At 43.2% G+C, this 19841-nt stretch overlaps 1 protein-coding gene across 2 annotated transcripts in view; it reads right to left on the bottom strand.

Moving 5' to 3' along the window:
- tfb1m (transcription factor B1, mitochondrial) overlaps nucleotides 1-19841 on the bottom strand; it is a 48933-nt gene that overhangs the window by 17258 nt on the left and 11834 nt on the right. For both annotated transcript variants that reach the window (XM_057343233.1, XM_057343232.1), the window contains exons 5-6: nucleotides 8333-8484; nucleotides 7592-7711 (exon numbers count right to left, since the gene is read on the bottom strand). In XM_057343233.1, coding sequence (XP_057199216.1) covers nucleotides 7592-7711; nucleotides 8333-8484 — 272 coding nt within the window. The remainder of the gene's footprint in view (nucleotides 1-7591; nucleotides 7712-8332; nucleotides 8485-19841) is intronic.

Genomic DNA, 19841 nt, shown 5'->3' with positions numbered 1-19841 from the left:
ATGGCTACGTTCACAGCGTTCATTTTTACTGGCCCTGCCAAAATTTTCACTGGCCCCACCATAAAAAGTAATAAATAAATAATATTGTCTAGTTATTTGTTTGTTTGTTTTTTTACCTATGTTTTCTCAATAAATAAGGTTAGGATATAAAAATCTGCATTATTATTTAAACGTAAAATGACATTCAAAATTGGTATGAAACAGTATGAAAGAACAGTAAAACACACTATAATGTACGGCAGTATTATTTTATTTTGCAATATAAAATAAATGTTTTACTGCTGTAACCATTTTACCAGATCCATAAAAGACCACCTTTTATCTTTGAAGTTGTCTAAAATGCCGACAGAAAATTCAAGCCCAGTAAAAATCGTTTTTAGACATGTAAATTAAATAATAGTTTGTGGGTTTTTTTGTTCAATAATTTAAATAAAACTTCTCAAAATGTGATTTATTGTAACATGTGGTTACATTTATGCATTTTGCTTAGCTTGCATATCACCAGACTGGGTTAGGTTACCTGTTGAGATTTTAAGTAACTTAACATAACATTTTGTACTCCACACAGATTGTAAACCGTTAAAATATGTTAAAGTACAATTTCATTCGATAATTTTAGTATACTAAAAGCAGTGTTGGGCAAGTTACTCTGGAAATGTAATTAAATTACTCATTACTGGTTTAAAAGTAATCAAGTTATTGGTCTGATTACTTTATTTCAAAATCAGAAGACCCCGAAGGCAGCACAAGTGTCGTAAGCTTTTGTTTACAACAGCAAGTTGGCATATGGCAATTTCTGTTATCAAAAGAGTGCCACTAGACCCCCCATTCCTGAGCGCTGTGTCATGCATTTTAGATGCAAAGATGCGTTCTGTGCGAACCACTCCTAAGTCCTGTATATTTGGGCATAGGTGCAACACTGTTCTCGTAAAATATGTGATGCTAGGGGGCCTTTGAAACATCCTTGCCCAGGGCACATCAAAGTCATAATCCGTCCCTGCTGACAACACCCAACAATGTTCTTGCCTTTGACAGAAATAAACTCAAAATAATGTTTGTATTTCCAGCTACTGAACGCATTTTCTCTCTCCATGCCGAGTTTGTTTTCGTTTGTTAGTACCAAAGATTGTCTTATTATAGGGAAATGTATGGGTCTGTAATACTTACAATTGGAACATAAATGCTAACATGGATCACGAGAGGCACCTCATGACAATCATATAACAGCGTCTAGTCTCCTTGCATGCGTTCCGCCCAATCCGCTGAAGCTGTGGCGATAGCACTGGCCGTTACGATTTTTTAGCTTAAAAGGTCCAGTCAGTGAAATCTAGCGGCAGGGTTACGAATTGCAACCAACCGATCACTCCACCCCTCCCCCTTCCATACGAAACACTACCACGGCTGACAGAACATAGCGAATTAAATGCTATGGGACCCGCGGTGTACAGATAGAAATAGCTCATTCTAAGGTAATAAAAACATAATGCTTTATTGTGTAAGCTCTTTATACACCTCTGAAGACATAGATATGTATATTATATTGCATTTCTCTCAATAGGTCCTCCAAAAAATTACACACTGGACCGTTAAGGTTGCAGGTTTTCCATCATATGGCTTTGGCAGTACTTTTACTTACAGGTTTTAGTACAGTGACATCACGGATACAACAGAGAGGCATCCAGACTTTGAAAAAGCTATTTCTCTTTTTACAATATATATATATATAATATTAACATCTGTTAACTTTAACAGCAGTACAAAACTATTTAATTTTTAGCTTTTGATATTTTTGTCTTCTGGTTTTGAAATCTATATTGTGTCAATGTCACAGGAAGCATATAAAAAATATTAAAAACATCATACAGACATATAGACAACATTAAAAGCTTGATTTTCATAACAGGGGGACATTATTGCGTTTTTCCTCCCTATTCACTTGTACAGGTATGCTTTTATAAGGGAGTTTTGCCAGGACTGTAATGGCAGCTCCTTTGACAAATCATAGCAGCGGACCAAAACCATTTTGGTAACATGGGCAGTGGTGTAGCAGACGGCCACGCACTGCGCCGCCAAAAATATGATTTATGATGTAAAGAAATGGGAAATTTTTAGGGTTGGGTACCGAAACCCCCGGCGCATATGAGCGCGAGGTCTGGCTATGACCCAGCGCAGGATCGAGTCTCTCCGTGTCTTCTGTGCTGTGTGACCGGTAAAGAGAAGCAGCACGTAAATTAATGTAGTTCGTTACTTATACTGAACTTTGCGCTGCATGATACAAAAAATAATAACTATTACCAAAATATATCCAAAATCACCGCATTTGGTAAGCACGGTGACGGCGCAGACTTTCGGAACTTGTCATTATCTGCGCTGAAAGCAAGCGTGCGTGTCAGGAGGACAGAGAATGAGTGCGCGCAGGGAAAAAAAAGATGAAAAGGGATTTTTTGACTGTTTAAATGGTAAGATGCTTTATTGCATTTATTGCAAAAATAATGAATTGTTATCGAGTTTTAAAAATAGTTTTGAGGCGAGATCTGGTCTAGTAAGTGTATGGCACAGCATTATTACGTGATGTTTAAGGAAAATTAATTTTACTATTTGGGGCTTGTTTTGGCATTTCAGACATTTTGCCTAAACACATTTATTTTGCACATTGTGACTTAAATCTCGCTTATTTCCTTTTTTTATTTTTATTTATTATAAAGGTATATTATGTAGTAAACAAATTTTGTAAATGTATGTTTGATTATTTTTTGGTGCATCAATGTTGCGCTGCACTTTGCGCTGTACCCTTGTTAACCACACGGTGTCGCACAGGTGCGATTCGACTATGAGTCGACCAGAGGCAAGACGTGACATTTCTGATTAGACTATGTAAATCCTTAGTCGAGGACACCCCTATAAAATGGCATTAATATAAGGTATTTTCGTCGGAGCGACAGCCTTGTGGGCAGTGCTTCGACACGTGACCCGGTTGCGCATCGGGCTACCCGGGTTCGATTCCTGAACCCACCCCCTTCTGTCCCTCCCACTTCGCTTCTTGTCCAGACCTTCCATATATCAGGCTAGGCCATGTCTGCCTGATGATGCTGTTCTGAAAATCCTGGACAAAAAGTACTAGCCTAACTAAAACAGGGAAATGCTTGTGAAGAAACTACTCAAAGCAGCTCCGAAGATGCAGTTCCTGTGTTCGCATCCCATGTAGTGAGACACAGACAGTGTAAATTTCCAGAGAGTCACGATTCACGAATGTAGTAAAAACTAAATCATGCCACTCAGAGACAGGCAGAACAATCCGGTTACCGCAGCTGGATAATTACTAATCTTATACAAAGTACAATTTGAATTTTATTTTCTGTTCAGCGCTATTTTCTGATTATGAAATGCAACATTTTTATTCCACGTTAAACTGCTGTTTCTGTTTTAATGCCTGGATTCCGCGATTCCATTCATTTTTTCCGCATCACGGAACACATAGCGCCACAGCGTCATTAACCCCTTTCACACAGACCGTTGATCCCAGAAAATAGCTGTAAAATTGCTAGAGTGCCTTCAGTGTGAACACAAACACATCCAATGATTGATCCAGGAATCTTTTCCGGAAAGGGAGCTAGTCATATTGCCGGGAACAGTCGCAGAAAGCACCCTGTGTGAACAAAAGTCAATAACAATGCCATAAGGGGTGTGTACTAGTGATAACATGCATCTATAATAAATCGTAAATACATTGGATATGAAAACAAGAGTTAAGCGAGTAATTTATGTTTGTCAGTTTTTCGAAAACTAAAAAATACTATTCGTATTTAGCTAAATAATGCATGACGTCCTAATGACCAAACCGAAACTAAGATAAGAGAATAGCATTGTCTGCTTTGAAATGACTTTAACCTAAATTATTAACACAAAATTACAAAGCACTTCAATAAACTTGATCGCTTACCAAGCTTTAAAACAAGGCTTTATCTGTCTGTAGCTGCAGTGCTCGTGCTGCACTGCAGAGAAGGTTGTGTGTTTCTCAGCAGACCGGCTTTTCATTCGGTCTGTGTGAGCTTATTCTGAAATGGTGACAAAATCTAAACGATAACTTTGTTTTTATTTTATAACTTATTTTTGAGCTCAAATTTTTGTACATCATTTTACTTAGAAATGCTCCGTTATATCCAGTGCCTTTTGTAGTTATAGTTGCAAAAACACTGGCTCATTTTTACTTCGTTAAAGATCTGGTAACGTGCTATTTCATACATTCTGACTTCTCATGCTTAACATAGTCAACTTGGTAAAAATGAGTTGGCCGTATGACATAGTATTTCTGTGCTTGATGCACTCCCCCAGCACGCCAACTTGTTTCGGAAAGTTTTTCATAAGTCTGGATCGTAACAGGGACGCCACGGCAAAGCAAAAGAAATTGCCAGCCCACGCGCCAACCGACGAGCAATAGGAAGACCCGCGTACCATCAAGATTGACTGCGCTGTGTCAAGATTGGCTGTGCTGGGGGCCTGCAGCTGCAGCTCGTTTCTCTTGCGATATTGAGAGAAGTTGAGGTGTGTTTGTTAACGGTGGATATAATGCTGGATTTGGAGATCGTTTGAAACCGATAGATGGCGCGGTCCCAGTGTTAAAAGATGACGGACATGAACTGCACACGGTAAGTCCAACTAAGTCATATGCAGAGGTGGGTAGTAACGCGCTACACCTGTGATTGATTTTTTTGAAAGAAATAATTTAACAATGGGCAAAACCATCTGAATAGGTTCACGAATCAGTTCAAATGATTGTTCAGTTGGCAGGACGATCTGAATCGTCTAAAGTGGCGGGCTACTCACTCCTCGTAGCGGGAAATTTAAGAACATGCAGAACACAAAGAGCGTTGGATGAAGTGGATATGAATCTATATCTATCAAAGCAAAACTACAAATGCGTCATATTGTTTGCCAGCAATGATAAATGCCCGCACGATCTGTTCGGCAAACACAACAACATGCATGCGACCTGTTAAGACACAGAAACATGGGCGTGGCTAGTAAGAGCTTTTCATACCACACATGTGACACAACATGAGAAACCATGAGTTTAGTCTAAAATCTGTTCAAGCACTGCAGATTAGGGCTGCAGCTATCGATTATTTTAGTAATCGAGCATTCTACTGATTTTTCATCGATTAATCGGGTATTCGGATAATAAATACTTTTTCTTTATTAAAGAGCAATACTAAATATACAAGAGAAAATAAGACAGGTCTCTTAAAATGAAAACTAATTTGTTTCCTTTTTAGAAAAATTAACTTATTTATTGCAGAAATTGCATACATTCATATCTGTGAAAACTAAACCCATTTAGTACATTCCATTGCCATATTACATTCAAAATGCAATATAGGCCTAATACAAATGTATAAATAAGAAACATTAATAAAAATAGAATGAATCATTTCAAAGGTAAACAACTAACTTCAGCTTATGCATTATGCATTTAGTTTATCTAAATCAGTTTTAGTTTCTTTTTTACTATTAAATATTTGTCCACATAAAAATACAGAGTTAACCAGACTTTTATTTTGGCAGGTCATTGGAAGACGCTTATTTTTTAGCGTGTTAGCTTCACTCAGTAAAATGTTCTGAAATGAACTCTCAGAGCAACTCTGGAGATGAAGTTCATGTGTTCATGTCCTCATAAAGTGCAGTTCATTCACTCAGACACGCAGAACAGACAGATGACGTGTAAATAACATGATTCGGCATCCACTAACGTTAGTCCGAATCTAGTTTGATGGACTCAATACAGCCGGAAAACAAGCTTCACTCGCAAAATAGACTAAAACTAAGTAAAACAGCAGTTCACCATTTCAATAAGCTATCACTCATTTATCAGCATGAGAAATACGTGTGAGCGTGTGAACAGACTAAAACGCGTGTGTCTGACGGTGAAAGCGTGAGACTTGAGAGCCCTGTAACATGAATAGAGTTTAGCGGGCTGTGCGTCAGTAATAATGGTCCGTGGGGAAACGCAGCGCTCCGTGTGTACTGTAGTTAAATGGATTAAATGAGGCTTCGAGGCATGATTTTTTGTATTCGAATAACTCGAGTTACTCGAGGAATCGTTTCAGCCCTACTGCAGATGTTCTAGATTATTTTAGGAGTTCAGTTAAATGCATTGTAAACGCAAAACTCTGCAGGTTCACTAGTTTGCATGGTCTATTATTCTAAATAAATTGTATAGGCTACATTGACATTGGGACTTGACAGAAATGCTTGTCTCTTCTGCATTTGTCTATTCTTTAGTCTCTGTTTGTATATTGCAAATATATCCTCTTATGATAATAATAATTAAAAACGTAAATTTAAATATAGACATTAATATTCATTTTATGAAACGTAAATAATCAGATACAATGTAACTAGTAACTAGCTACTTGAGTAGTTTTTTCATTGCATACTTTTTACTTTTACTAGAGTAATTTTTAAAACAAGTCCTTGGTTTTCACCAGGCAGTAAAGCTGCTTGTTCTACAAACCTGTTCCAAGGTTTCCTTACATGCACTGCAAGTGGTTGTTGTGTTGTTACTACGTTGTTGCTTACCAGCCCACTCCCAAGACATTATTATATTTATATATTATTATTTATATTTATATTTATGTCCCTGTATGTGGTTTGGGACCCTTGATGCCTATTTGGGATATGCCATTTGAGGTAACATTCATGTTTATAGCACAAGCTTAGTGTGACAGGCAATGTGTCAAAGTTTAATAGAATTTGTTTTTGAACAAAAGCCACACAAAGAACTGTATTCTCAACATCATATCCTTGAAGTGTAAGCCGACTAGTGAAGTTTGATACATAGCATGTATATCTGGAATTTAGAGCTCTAGGCTGAATGCTTTCTAATAACTTTTTTAGTTCATTCGCCCAAGAAAATTCCTTTCAAATCAATCTTGGTTACACAATTTAATTTTACACAATTTAAAGAAAGAAAAAAAACGGAGTTAATAAAGTGGATGCAGAACAGCAATGCCATATCCTCCAGATATCTTCTATAATTTACTTTTTCAAAAACATAGAGACTTTTTTCAATTTTGTCTATTCTGCATCATCATTCTAATTTTCTCGTCAAAGGCTGATGTTTGAATGACTACCTGTACACAACCCTATAAAGCAGCACACTTCTTTCACCTCTGGGGTAAAAGCCTGGCTGTGTGATAAAATAATCACCCATGCCATTTATTCCAAGAGAATGCACAATTCGTCCTACTTTCCTTTCTTCTTTGCTTCATTCCCAAGAATCCCAGCTGGATGAAATATTTACAGACAAGGAAACTTTTGTACAATCTTTCATAGGGCCCCCTACAAATCCCAGCCATTCTCCAGCAACCCAGTACTCTTGTACCATCTAGTACCTCAAACACGTTTCTTATTCCCATGCGGTAAACCATACCAAACGTCACATGGCCACTACACCATTTATGTCGCCAAGTCTGATTCCATATCCAAGACAACATTTACTCTGTACTCCACTAAAGTACCACTAATAATTTTCCACTTGAGAAGACAGGCAATGACAGATACAAATGGCAGAAGAAAGTGAAATAAGACTTACATCTGGTTTTGGAACAAAGGCACGTCCTGGGATGGTGAAACACTTTTTGACAGTGCAGAGATATTGTGCCATGACAGAGAGACGGCTACGTTGACGGCTTCCTTTGCTGGCTGTTAACCTCTAGAAAATAAAGTAGGTGAAGGGATCAATGGTTTTTTTTTAAGTTAGAACTGTCTTTTTGAGCTATTCATTGAAATAGTGTTTTTGTATTCATTTTATGTATCATGTATAATTTTCTAAATTGCAATATGTATTAAATTGTTCAGATTAGTCATTTTTGCCTAACATCTACTTATAATTTAATAATTACGTAATCATGAATAAACACAAATCACACCTCTACTGCAGATTCATTTGCGTATATAAAACAAACAGTGCCAAAGTGTATTACTTTTAAATCTCCCCATCACAGATTATGAGCAATTAGTAACAGTGACACATGCTCTATATTTAAGACATTTACATTTAGGCATTTGTCAGACGCTTTTATTCTATGCAACTTACACTGCACTGTATACATTTTATCTGTGTGTTCCATGTGACATTGCCAAAGTAATTAAGCTTTGTTAAATAAAATAATCTTTTCTCAAAGTATGTTTTGATAGTACAATGTACTACTCATGATATGTGTGGTGTTAAGCGCCTGAATGATCATTTTCATTTCATTTAAATTGGTACCACTACTGGACAGCTTGTAAACTGTAATTTTCAAAACAGGTCCTCTAAAAGAACAACACTTACTTCAGCCACCTCTTTCTGGAAGGTCAGTGTGAGCCTCGTACGACCAAACATAAAGGGGCCACTTCTGTTGGACATCTGCTCTAGCCACTTTATAAGGAGAGGAGTTGACACACTAAAGGGCAAGTTTCCAATGATGTGTAAATTGGGCGGTACTGAAACGCACACAATGAGCACATTTTCAGTTCTGCTCATACATGTACATACTCCTTACAGAATCTTCAACATTTTAATATTTAAAGGGGTCATATGGCGCGAATACATGTTCTTCTGTGTCTTTGGTAAGTTGCCCATGCATGTATTAGACACGAAAAATTGCAAAAATTAAAGTGTCGGAACAAAAGATGCATTCTATCTAAAAGCGAATGCTCACCCAGACCTGCCTGAAACGCCTCGTGTAACCACACCCCCACAAATGTACGTCATTTGGTGGTATGACTTGACTAAGACCGCCCAAATCTATACGCGAGTAAGGTGGGCGTACCTGTAAATCTCATTGTGTCGTCGCCGCCGCAGCCATGTCTGGAGACGCTGTGTGTTTCATTGCAAAATGAAAGCCTCTTTGTTTACCCTTCCAAAAGATGAGCTGTGCTGATACGTCGGCTGTGCACGAAAGCTTTGGTTAAAAAGTGGGGCAATTCCAACCATTACAGCTTCGCAAGTACAGTCTGGCGCTTCAAATTCGCATCCTGTAGGTATATTTTCATTGTAAAAGACTTTGTTACGGACTAACGCGAGTTGAGTTCGTCGTGTGTTTGTGATCTGCAAATGCAGACACGTGCGCAACGTGAAAAAAGACAACATAAGTCCTAATAATCAGTAATTATGTTCCAACTAGAGGCAACAAATGTTGTGTTTATAATGGGGTTTATTGTCTTTGTTGAGTCGCGACGAGACATGGCGTATCACTGGTTGATCACTAACGGCAAATCTTTATACCGTCGTATATAAAAGGTACATAATATATTTTTTAAAAGCCTTACCAATCCTTTACACCCTGCTCAAGTCTCGCTGGCAAAGTTGATGCATCAGCTTGATCATTTTCCAGATCAGATTCGGTTCGAATTGATAAGGAAAGTACCGATGACATTTTATCACCTGTCAGTACCTTTGCTTGGGAACATGATGTTCCCAATATGGTAAGAGGCGTTACATTTCCGTCACACGCTTGCAGTATTCGACCAATCACTATGCACTGGTTAACTGGCCAATCATAGCACACCTCGCTTTTCAGAGCGAAGAGCTTTGTAAAAAATCTGCGCGTTTCAGAGAGGCGGGGCAAAGAGGAGATACAAACATGCACGGTATGTGGAAAATACAGCGTTTTTGAACCTTAAATAGTGTATACACATTTCATTACATCTAAAACAAACGATAATATTCGTTTTAGCTATGTCATATGACCCCTTTAAGAACAAATACACATTGAATTGTGTTTTATTTAGAACTGCCCTGAACAAAGCTAATTCACATAACAGACTTTTACATATAGTCTAGAAGACACAATAGTAAGTAAATTTACAAAAGATAACCTGTTTCAAAAGTTTACATACCTTTTATTCTTTAAACCGTATTATCAAACTTGGATGATCAATGATTGTATGTTTTGTGATAGTTATTACCTTACGGTTTTACCTTGATTTTTACTATTTTGTACTGCTGTACAATGCCCAAGACTCACATCAAGCACTTTAACCCTTATGCAGTCTTCGTTTAGGGTGTACACTCATGGTCTCTTTGGGGTCTCTAGAGAGAGTTCCCTATCGAGAGTGGTCTCTCGACATTGCGGAAGCTTCCGCATATGGGAACTCCTCCCTTCTCACCTCTCCTGAAGTCTTATTGGATAACGCCAGTGAAACTGGCCAATTGTCGCGCTCGCAACCGAATGTAATTACTGGCGACCAGACAGTATAAATACAGTGCACAGCGACAATACCTCAGAATCTTCTCTTTCACGCTGCCATCGTTGATATCGTCAGAAGCTTCTTCATCCGATAGCCACCTTCTGTTGTCTTTGTGTGGGTCCCATGGACGTGGCGCAGGATACGCACGAGCATTGCATCGCCTGCCTGGGCCTAGCCCATGCTGAGGCGGCGTTCGGAGAGTCTGATTGCGCGCACTGTGCTGACCTGCCGGCGCATGTCTTGAGGACTCGCAGTAACGTTGCTCGAGGATTATTCGGGTCGAGGCCCACTGCCGCCAAAGGGCCGCTGGTGGGCCCACTCATGCCACGTGGTGGCGGCGACGACCCGGCTCAGGGCCGCCGTCCTCTGCCGTCGCCTCGTTCCCTGGTCATTTTCACTGAGGAGACCCTTCGTCCCCCTCCCGCCGTTGCGGATGCCATTTCCTTTGGCCTCGACGAGGAAGACGATGACTCTATGTCGTGAGGGTGCTGGAAAAGGCCGTTAAGGAGCTCGACCTTAGCTGGAGCGCCCCGGAGGAGCCAGCTAAAAGTAAGCTCGATTCCTGGTACTATCAAGCGGGCTGCCGCCAGGCTGCACCGAAGAGGAGTACTCCTTTTTTTCCCTGATGTGCACAAGCACGTGGTTAAGTCGTGGACGGCCCCTCAATCGGCGCGAGTCCACGCTGCCACACAGGCTATGTTCGCCCACGTGGACGGGGCGGAGGCCCACGGTTATACCCGCATGTTGCCCGTGGAGGAGACCCTCGCTGTACATCTGTGCCCCTCCTCCTCTTCGCTGAGCACGGGACAAGGTCTGCCATCGAAGCCGTGCAGGTTTACCGCCCACCTCGCCGACAAAGCGTACACCTCCGCCAGGCAGCCTCCGCGCTGCACTCGTTGGCGGTTCTACAGGTCTTTCAGGCGAAGATTCTGCAGGCGCTGGATTTGGGCGCCTTGGATGCGGACGCTGTGAAGGACCTGAGGGCGGCGACGGACTTCGCGCTGATGGCGACGAAGTGCACCGCACAGGCTATCAGCAGGTCGATGGGCTTCATGGTCGTCCTTCACCGCCATTTGTGGCTGACGCTGGCGGACCTCAAGGACACTGACCAGAAGTCGCTGCTCAATGATCCCATTACTCCCTCTGGTCTCTTCGGGGATGTCGTGGAGTCGGTTTCGGAACGCTTCGCGGAGGCGCAGAAGCGCGCAAAAGCCATGAGCCACGTGCTTCCTCGCCGTTCGTTGCAGCCGGCGCCGAGAGCGAGATCCGCGCTCTTCCCACAGGCCGGCTAAGCAGCCCGCTGCCGCGGCTTCGGCTCCCCGAGACCCTGGGCCGGACGTCCGGCCTAAGCAGTGGTCTGCCCCAGCTAGGAAGAAGTACGGGCAGAAGAGAGGTCATCGAGGCGATAGCGGAGCATCTTTGGCTGCCAAGCCGCCTTCCTGATGGGTCTGTAGAGAGGAGGGGAGAGTTTGTGAGCGGACCGGTGCTCAAGCGGCGCCGTTTGCATCTTGTTTCCCCCACTGTTGCGGGCGATTGTTGCAATGCTCAAAATGTTGTGTGTGTACATGTATTAAAAGCACTTACCTCCTCACAAAAGGAGCTCTCTCCCCTTCACTCACACCACACTGTGTCCCCTGCCCTGCCACGGTGCAGCGCGAAGCCACAGTTAGAATATGTTATAACCGGCATCCCCTCGCCCACAGTAGCTCCCGTGTTTGTTTGGCTGCCCGTGCGTTTATACGGTGCAGTCGATGACGTCGTCGGAGGCAGAACAAATGGAAAATGGGTTTTGCGTCTATACGTTTATATTACTGAAATTACATGGAAAATAAAAATCCTACAAGGAGATTTTACTACATATTATGAAATGATACGGTACACATTTTACACTTCACTTCTAGTGAAGTGTCTAGACAATTCTAGTGAAGACACTAGACAATTCTAGTGAAGTGTAAAATGTGTACCGTATCATTTCATAATATGTAGTAAAATCTCCTTGTAGGATTTTTATTTTCCATGTAATTTCAGTTGCAGCGCTTTCCCCTCTCAGAGCGAGTGGTATGCGCATTCTGAACTATCTGGACAACTGGCTGCTTCTAGCCCATTCACGAGATGTGCTTGTCAGTCATACGCAGACGCTGCTTCGTCACTTGTCATCCCTGGGGCTGCTGGTGAACGTGCCTAAGAGCAAGCTTCTGCAGAGTCGGTCCATAACATATCTAGGGGTATGTTTCGACTCAGTGGAGATGCGCACCCGCCTCTCTCAGGAGCGCTTGGAGTCCATCTCCGCCGCACTGCGCGCCTTCAGCCTGGACCGGTCCGTTCCGCTGAGGGTATTTCAGAGACTTCTGGGACTGATGGCGTCAGCATCACCAGTTTGCCACCTGGGTCTTTTGCACATGCATCCTCTGCAGCTGTGGCTAAAGACTCAAGTTCCGCGGAGAGCATGGTCCTCGGGTCGTGCGCACGTGAGGTTAACTCACAGATGCCTCAGCGCTTCGGAACCGTGGCGCAACTGGCGCATGTTCAGCCAGGGCGTTCCCCTGGGACTTGTGACAACGCGCACGGTGGTAACGACGGATGTGTCTTCCTCGGGCTGGGGTGCAGTGTGCGAAGGCAGGCCGGCGTCGGGTCTGTGGTCACAGTCTCTGAGCAGTTGGCATATAAATCGGCTGGAGCTGATGGCGGTGTTCTTAGCTCTACAGACTTTTCGGCCTCAGCTGATGCAGCGTCATATATTGATTCGCACCGACAACACGTCCGTGGTTTCGTACATCAGTCGCCAAGGAGGGGTCCACTCCAGAGCCCTTTTTGAGCTGGCTGCGAGGCTGCTGCTGTGGGCAGACCAGCACCTGCTTTCCATCAGGGCAGCGCATATCCCTGGTCATTTGAACTGCGGAGCGGATATGCTCTCGAGGGGAGGTTTTTCCCAAGGGGAATGGAGACTTCACCCCGACTCGGTACGGATGATCTGGGATCACTTCGGGAAGGCGGAGGTGGATCTGTTCGTGACGAGCGAGAACGCACACTGTCCGCTGTTCTTCTCGCTGCCGCGCTCCCCCAGGGAGACGGACGCTCTGACGACGTGCTGGCCGGACGCCCGGCTTTACACTTTTCCTGCGGTGAAGAATTCTGCCCCTTGTGCTGGGCAAGATCAGAGAGGAGAGAGCGTCGGTGATCCTCGTTGCTCCGTTTTGGCCGAATCAGCCGTGGTTCCCGGACCTGAGAGAGTTACACTGGTGTCCTCTCCGTAGCGGATTCCCCTCAGGGGCGACCTGTTATCTCAGGCGAACAGCTCAATTTGGCACCCCAATCCGGATTTGTGGAGCCTCCATGCCTGGCCGCTTCAGGGGTCTTAGAACCCCTCCCTCAGAGAGTGCTTAACACTATTGCGGAGTCTCGGGCGCCTTCCACTAGACGCTTATATGCTCTGAAATGGGATGTATTTAAGAAGTGGTGTATTGAGTGCGGTATAGACCTGGTGTTATGTCCTGTGTCTGATGTGTTACGCTTTCTACAATACAGGATGGATAATGGTGGCCTCCTGTCCACGCTGAAGGTTTATGTGGCTGCTGTCGCCTTGTTTCGTTCCCCGGTTGACGGGCAATCGATCGGTAGGCATGCATTGGTGGTCAGATTTTTGAGAGGAGCTCGGAGGCTGTTTCCCTCGCGATCTCCTTCAGTACCTCCGTGGGTTTGTCTCTGGTGCTGAGGGCTCTCTCTCTGCCCCCGTTCGAGCCGTTGGGAGCTGTTTCTATAAGGGAGCTCTCTCTTAAAGCCGTTCTCCTTCTCGCTCTTGCTTCGGCAAAACGCATTGGAGATTTATGTGCGCTTTCTATCGGCGCGGATTTCATTTGTTTTGGGGCCGGCGACTGCAGCGTCACTCTACGGCCGAAGGCGGGTTATGTGCCTAAGTTCCTGTCTACCCCGTTCAGAGAGCAGGTTATTTCATTGCCCGCTTTGTCTTCCGAGTCGTCTGCCTCGTGTGATGCTGATGCTCAGAGGGCTGTGTGTCCGGTTAGGGCTTACATTGATCGTACGGCCGGGTTTCGGCTGTCTGATCAGCTCTTCGTGTGCTACGGCGGGGGGACTAAAGGTCGGGCTGTCTCTAAACAGAGGCTCACTCACTGGGTGGTGGACGCTATCAACCTGGCGTATGAGAGTCAAGGGCAGGCCTGCCCTTTCGGCGTCAGGGCTCACTCAACTAGGGCTGTTGCCTCTTCGTGGGCTTGGGCTAGAGGCGTTTCTATTAAGGACATCTGTTGTGCGGCTGGCTGGTCTTCACAGAACACCTTCGCCAGATTCTACAGGCTGGATGTATCCTCATTAGCCTCGCATGTCCTCTTGGTGATGTTACCTAGTTGCTGATCTCCTATATTGTGCAGTTGTTACCATGTTACTGTTAACTCTGTGCTTGGTGTTACTGGACTTGCATTATATCTGCCCGGATTTCCGCGCTGACTTTTACTATTGTGGTGTCTGCTCTGTCTCAGTGCAGCTCGCTCATTTCTTTGGCTGAGATATGCAAATTTTGTAGAAGACCGTTCTTGCAGCTCATTGGTCTGTCTCAGCCAATCAGCTTCGGGCTCTTCAAGGCGACTTCGCGATTGGTTCATCTGTGTGCTTAACACTGGTGAGTGTATGCGGTCGGTTACGGCTGTCTTGCTACTCTCACGGCGGGATTGTATACAGTTCCCATATGCGGAAGCTTCCGCAATGTCGAGAGACCGCTCTCGATAGGGAACATCTCCGGTTACTATCGTAACCTCGGTTCCCTGAGAAGCGGGAATGAGACATTGCGCTAGCCGACGTGTTCGTCGCGTGTCAGCCTTGGAGGCGTTCTTTCGCAGATTCTGAGGTATTGTCGCTGTGCACTGTATTTATACTGTCTGGTCGCCAGTAATTACATTCGGTTGTGAGCGCGACAATTGGCCAGTTTCACTGGCGTTATCCAATAAGACTTCAGGAGAGGTGAGAAGGGAGGAGTTCCCATATGCGGAAGCTTCTGCAATGTCTTGTTCCCGCTTCTCAGGGAACAGAGGTTACGAAAGTAACCGGAGATGTTTTTTGTAGATCTAGACAGTGTTGACCACTTTCCAAAGTATCATGCTATTTGGACAAAGATAATAAAATTTTAGCAAACGTCATTTGCGGGTCAAAAAGACCCCGAAGACCGCATAAGGGTTAATTTACAACTGTAACAGACATCTGCACATAACAAATAAACTTAAAGATGTTATGATATGATACCAGCCTACACCCATCACACCACTTCTCGAACACATGCCACTTACAGTCATACAGAGACTGTGTAGAAATTTGAAATTTATTGAAAGGGTAGCCCTTTGAGATGTAACATCTCATTTTCAAGGGGGTCCCAATGGCACATACAGAATACAACAAATACACACACACACAAAAAAAGAAAACACACAAAAACAGAACAAAATACAAAACAAAACAAAAAAGCCAGCTCACTGTCAACATATGACATATCAGGAAGCGAAAAGTAAATAACAGTATCGTCGGCATAAAGCTGAATAGATGAATATAAGCAAGTTTTAGGAAGGTCATTAATAAAAACACAAAAAGGCAGAGGACCAAGAGTAGATCCTTGAGGAACACCTTTATCCACAACCAGAAAATCAGAACTTGAACCTTGAAAGGAGACATATTGACGCCTATTATGAAGATAAGAATTAAACCAGAGAAGAGAGTTTCTATCAAAACCTATAGAATGTTATTTATCAAGCAGAAGGTAATGATCGACCATATCAAATGCTTTAGAGAGATCAATGAAGATTGCACCAGTACATTGGTGTTTATCAAAGGAAGTAAACAAATCATTAGTAAATTTCATTAGAGCTGTGGTAGTAGAAAAATTGGGATGAAAACCAATTACCAACATACACAATTAATATATGTTGATATTTGATAAAAAATTAAGTTTTTCAAAAACCTTCGCAACAGTACAAATAATAGAGATTGGAGGGTAGTTGTTCGGATCAGATGGATCACCACTTTTAAAGAGGGGGATAACCTTAGCACATTTCCATATGGGAGGTAATGAATGAGTGGACAGAGATGAATTAAATAAAAACATTTTAAAAACAACAAGAGGATACATTAAAATGTGAGAAGCAAGTTTAACGAATTTGACTTCCAAATCATCCGGGCCAGGCGAAATATGCTCTTAAGAATAAGTTCACTGTGCATTCCAAGAAAATTGATAGTTAACAGAATAGATTTAGTAGAATCAACGGGAGCAGATGGTGGTCTATAAAGACTACCTACAATTAAATGTTTGTTATCATGAAGAGTAATACGAACAAATAAACATTGAAAATTAACTGGTAGTATTGTCGGAATTACAATGAGTTCAGATGAGCAGCAACATAAATGACAACACCACCTCCTCTAGAAGGTCTGTCCACTCTAAATAGAGCAACATTTTCAATGGTAATTTCATTGTCACTATTTAGATCATGTAACCACATTTCTGAGATAGTGACAATATGAGGTTTGTGAAAAGCAACCCAGGCTCTAAGAAGATCAATTTTGCGTGGCATGCTTCTAATATTGAGATGAACAATTTTTAAACCTTTAGATGAGTCTATAGTTTTGTCAGAGAAAATAAGAAAAGAAAAAGAGAGAAAACATATATTTTTTAAGTAGATTCATAACACTGATCTGGGTGGCAAAGCGATGAGAGCTGCAAGACAACATATACAATAAAACACACGCACGCACGCACGCACGCACGCACGCACGCACGCACGCACGCACGCACGCACACACACACACACACACACACAAAAAAAAAAGACATTAACAAAAAGATCAATACTCAAAAGAAGAAGAAGAGACATGTTCAGTCTATTGCCGAATCAAATTTATAGGAAAAGCCCAAATTATAAGTGTCTATACAAATTATTAATTCTCAACTCAACTCGACTTTATTTATATAGCGCTTTTTACAATTTTCATTGTTACAAAGCAGCTGTACATGAGACATATTGACTATAAGCAAAACAATTAAAGTTGTACCTGTAAAAACAAGAAAAAGGTGAAAACACAGAAGACAGACATACCCATATACAAAACACTCCACACACACAATATGCACAATTACATGAAGATGGCGCCGCGGATGGCTGCCTCGGTTTGGAGTGCTCTAGTACTTATGTCTTTTTTGTTCGTTTTTCCTGTTTTAAGCTACTCTTCTTTAATCACTTTTACCAGGGACGAATTGCTTAACATTAAGCAATGCCCTTCTATCAATCTTTTCCCTAATTTTGAAAATTCAGACGTCTTACTGGACATTTTACTCGGAGGAGCGGCAGCTCTGTACAAACGCTCTAAAAGACGCAAGCGGGGAAAGCGAGCGGGTGCGCTCGTCAGACTCCGACGACGCGGATTTAGGACCCCGCTGCCGAGTATACACCTGGCGAATGTCCGCTCCCTTACCAACAAAACGGACGAAATACTCTTACTCACCAGGACAAACAAAGATTTTTCCAACTCCGCTGCGCTGTGTTTCACAGAAACATGGCTCAATGACACCATACCGGACAGCGCGTTACATCTGCCGGGTTTTCAGCTGTTCAGAGCGGATCGCATTGCCGAGTCAACAGGGAAGACACGTGGTGGTGGATTATGTTTTTATATAAACGAAGGTTGGTGCAGAGATATAACAACACTGAAGAAGATGTGCTTTTCGTACTTAGAAGCGTTCTCTATCAACTGCAAACCTTTTTATTCGCCACGCGAGTTTTCCTCATTTATTCTCGTGAATGTTTACATTCCTCCACATGCTTGTGCGAGCGCGGCGCTGCAACAGCTGGCGGATTACATCACTGACACGGAGCAGCAACACCCGGATTCTCTTATTATTATTATTGGGGACTTTAACAGAGCAAACCTCTCCCGTGAGCTGCCAAAATACAGGCAGCATATCACATGCCCCACCAGAGACAGCAACATTCTGGATCACTGTTACACCACAATACGGGATGCATACCACTCTGTTCCCAGAGCAGCTCTGGGTCTCTCTGATCATTGCCTGGTTCATCTTCTTCCGACCTACAGACAGAAGCTTAAATCTGCCAAGCCTGTAGCAAGAACAGCAAAGAGATGGAGCAGCGAAACAGAGCAGGCCTTACAAGCCTGTTTCGACTGCACGGATTGGAGTGTCTTTGAAGCTGCAGCCACTGATCTGGATGAGTTAACTGACACAGTGACATCCTACATCAGCTTCTGTGAGGACATGTGTATTCCCACCAGGACTCGCTTAACATACAACAATGACAAACCATGGTTTACAATGAAACTGAGACAGCTTCGTCAGGCCAAAGAAGATGCTTACAGAAGTGGGGACAAAGTCTTGTATAATCAGGCCAAAAACACACTGACAAAGGAGATAAGAGCAGCTAAGAGAAGCTACTCTGAAAAGCTGAAGAACCAGTTTTCAGCCAACGACCCTGCATCAGTGTGGAAAGGCCTGAAAGACATTACCAACTACAAGCCATCATCCCCTCAGTCTATGGGTAATCAACGACTGGCTGACGACCTGAACGACTTCTATTGTCGTTTTGAAATGCAGAGTCTCACCCTTCACACCCGCCCTGACCCTATCTCTGCTATACCATTAACACCTCCTCTTGACATTCAACCTGCACTTAAGATCTGCGAAGAGGATGTTTGCCAGCTTTTCCGCAAACAAAAGATCAGAAAAGCACCAGGCCCAGACAATGTCTCACCCTCCTGCCTGAAAGTCTGTGCGGAGCAGCTGTCGCCCATCTTCACTAATATTTTTAACAGATCTTTGGAGCAGTGTGAAGTCCCTTCATGCTTCAAACGCTCCACCATCATCCCTGTACAGAAGAAACCCAAAATATCTGGACTTAATGACTACAGGCCTGTTGCTTTAACATCTGTGGTCATGAAGTCATTTGAGAGACTTGTACTGGCCCACCTGAAGGACATCACCAGACCACTTCTTGATCCCCTCCAGTTTGCTTACCGAGCAAACAGGTCTGTGGACGATGCAGTAAACATGGGACTGCATTACATCCTACAACACCTAGACAGACCAGGGACTTACGTCAGGATCCTGTTTGTAGACTTCAGCTCGGCCTTCAACACCATAATCCCAGACCTCCTCCTGCCCAAGCTTACCCAGCTCTCTGTGCCAACCTCTACCTGTCAGTGGATTATTAACTTCCTGTCGAACAGGCAGCAGCTAGTGAGGTTGGGAAAATTTAAATCCAGCACATGTACCATCAGCACCGGAGCTCCTCAAGGATGTGTTCTTTCTCCACTGCTATATTCACTCTACACAAACGAATGCACCTCTACAGACCCTTCTGTCAAACTCCTGAAGTTTGCAGATGACACCACAGTCATTGGCCTTATTCAAGACGGTGATGAATCTGCCTACAGAAAGGAGGTTGCTCAGCTGGCTGCCTGGTGTAGTCAAAACAACCTAGAGCTGAATGCATTCAAGACAGTGGAGATGATAGTGGATTTCAGAAGGAACCCTCCATCACTTCCTCCCCTCACCATCCTGGACAGCACTGTGGATACTGTGGAGTCATTCAGGTTCCTGG

Source organism: Triplophysa rosa, linkage group LG10, assembly GCF_024868665.1.
Source record: "Triplophysa rosa linkage group LG10, Trosa_1v2, whole genome shotgun sequence".
NCBI lineage: Eukaryota > Metazoa > Chordata > Actinopteri > Cypriniformes > Nemacheilidae > Triplophysa > Triplophysa rosa.
This window is presented reverse-complemented; position numbering and strand designations above follow the sequence as displayed.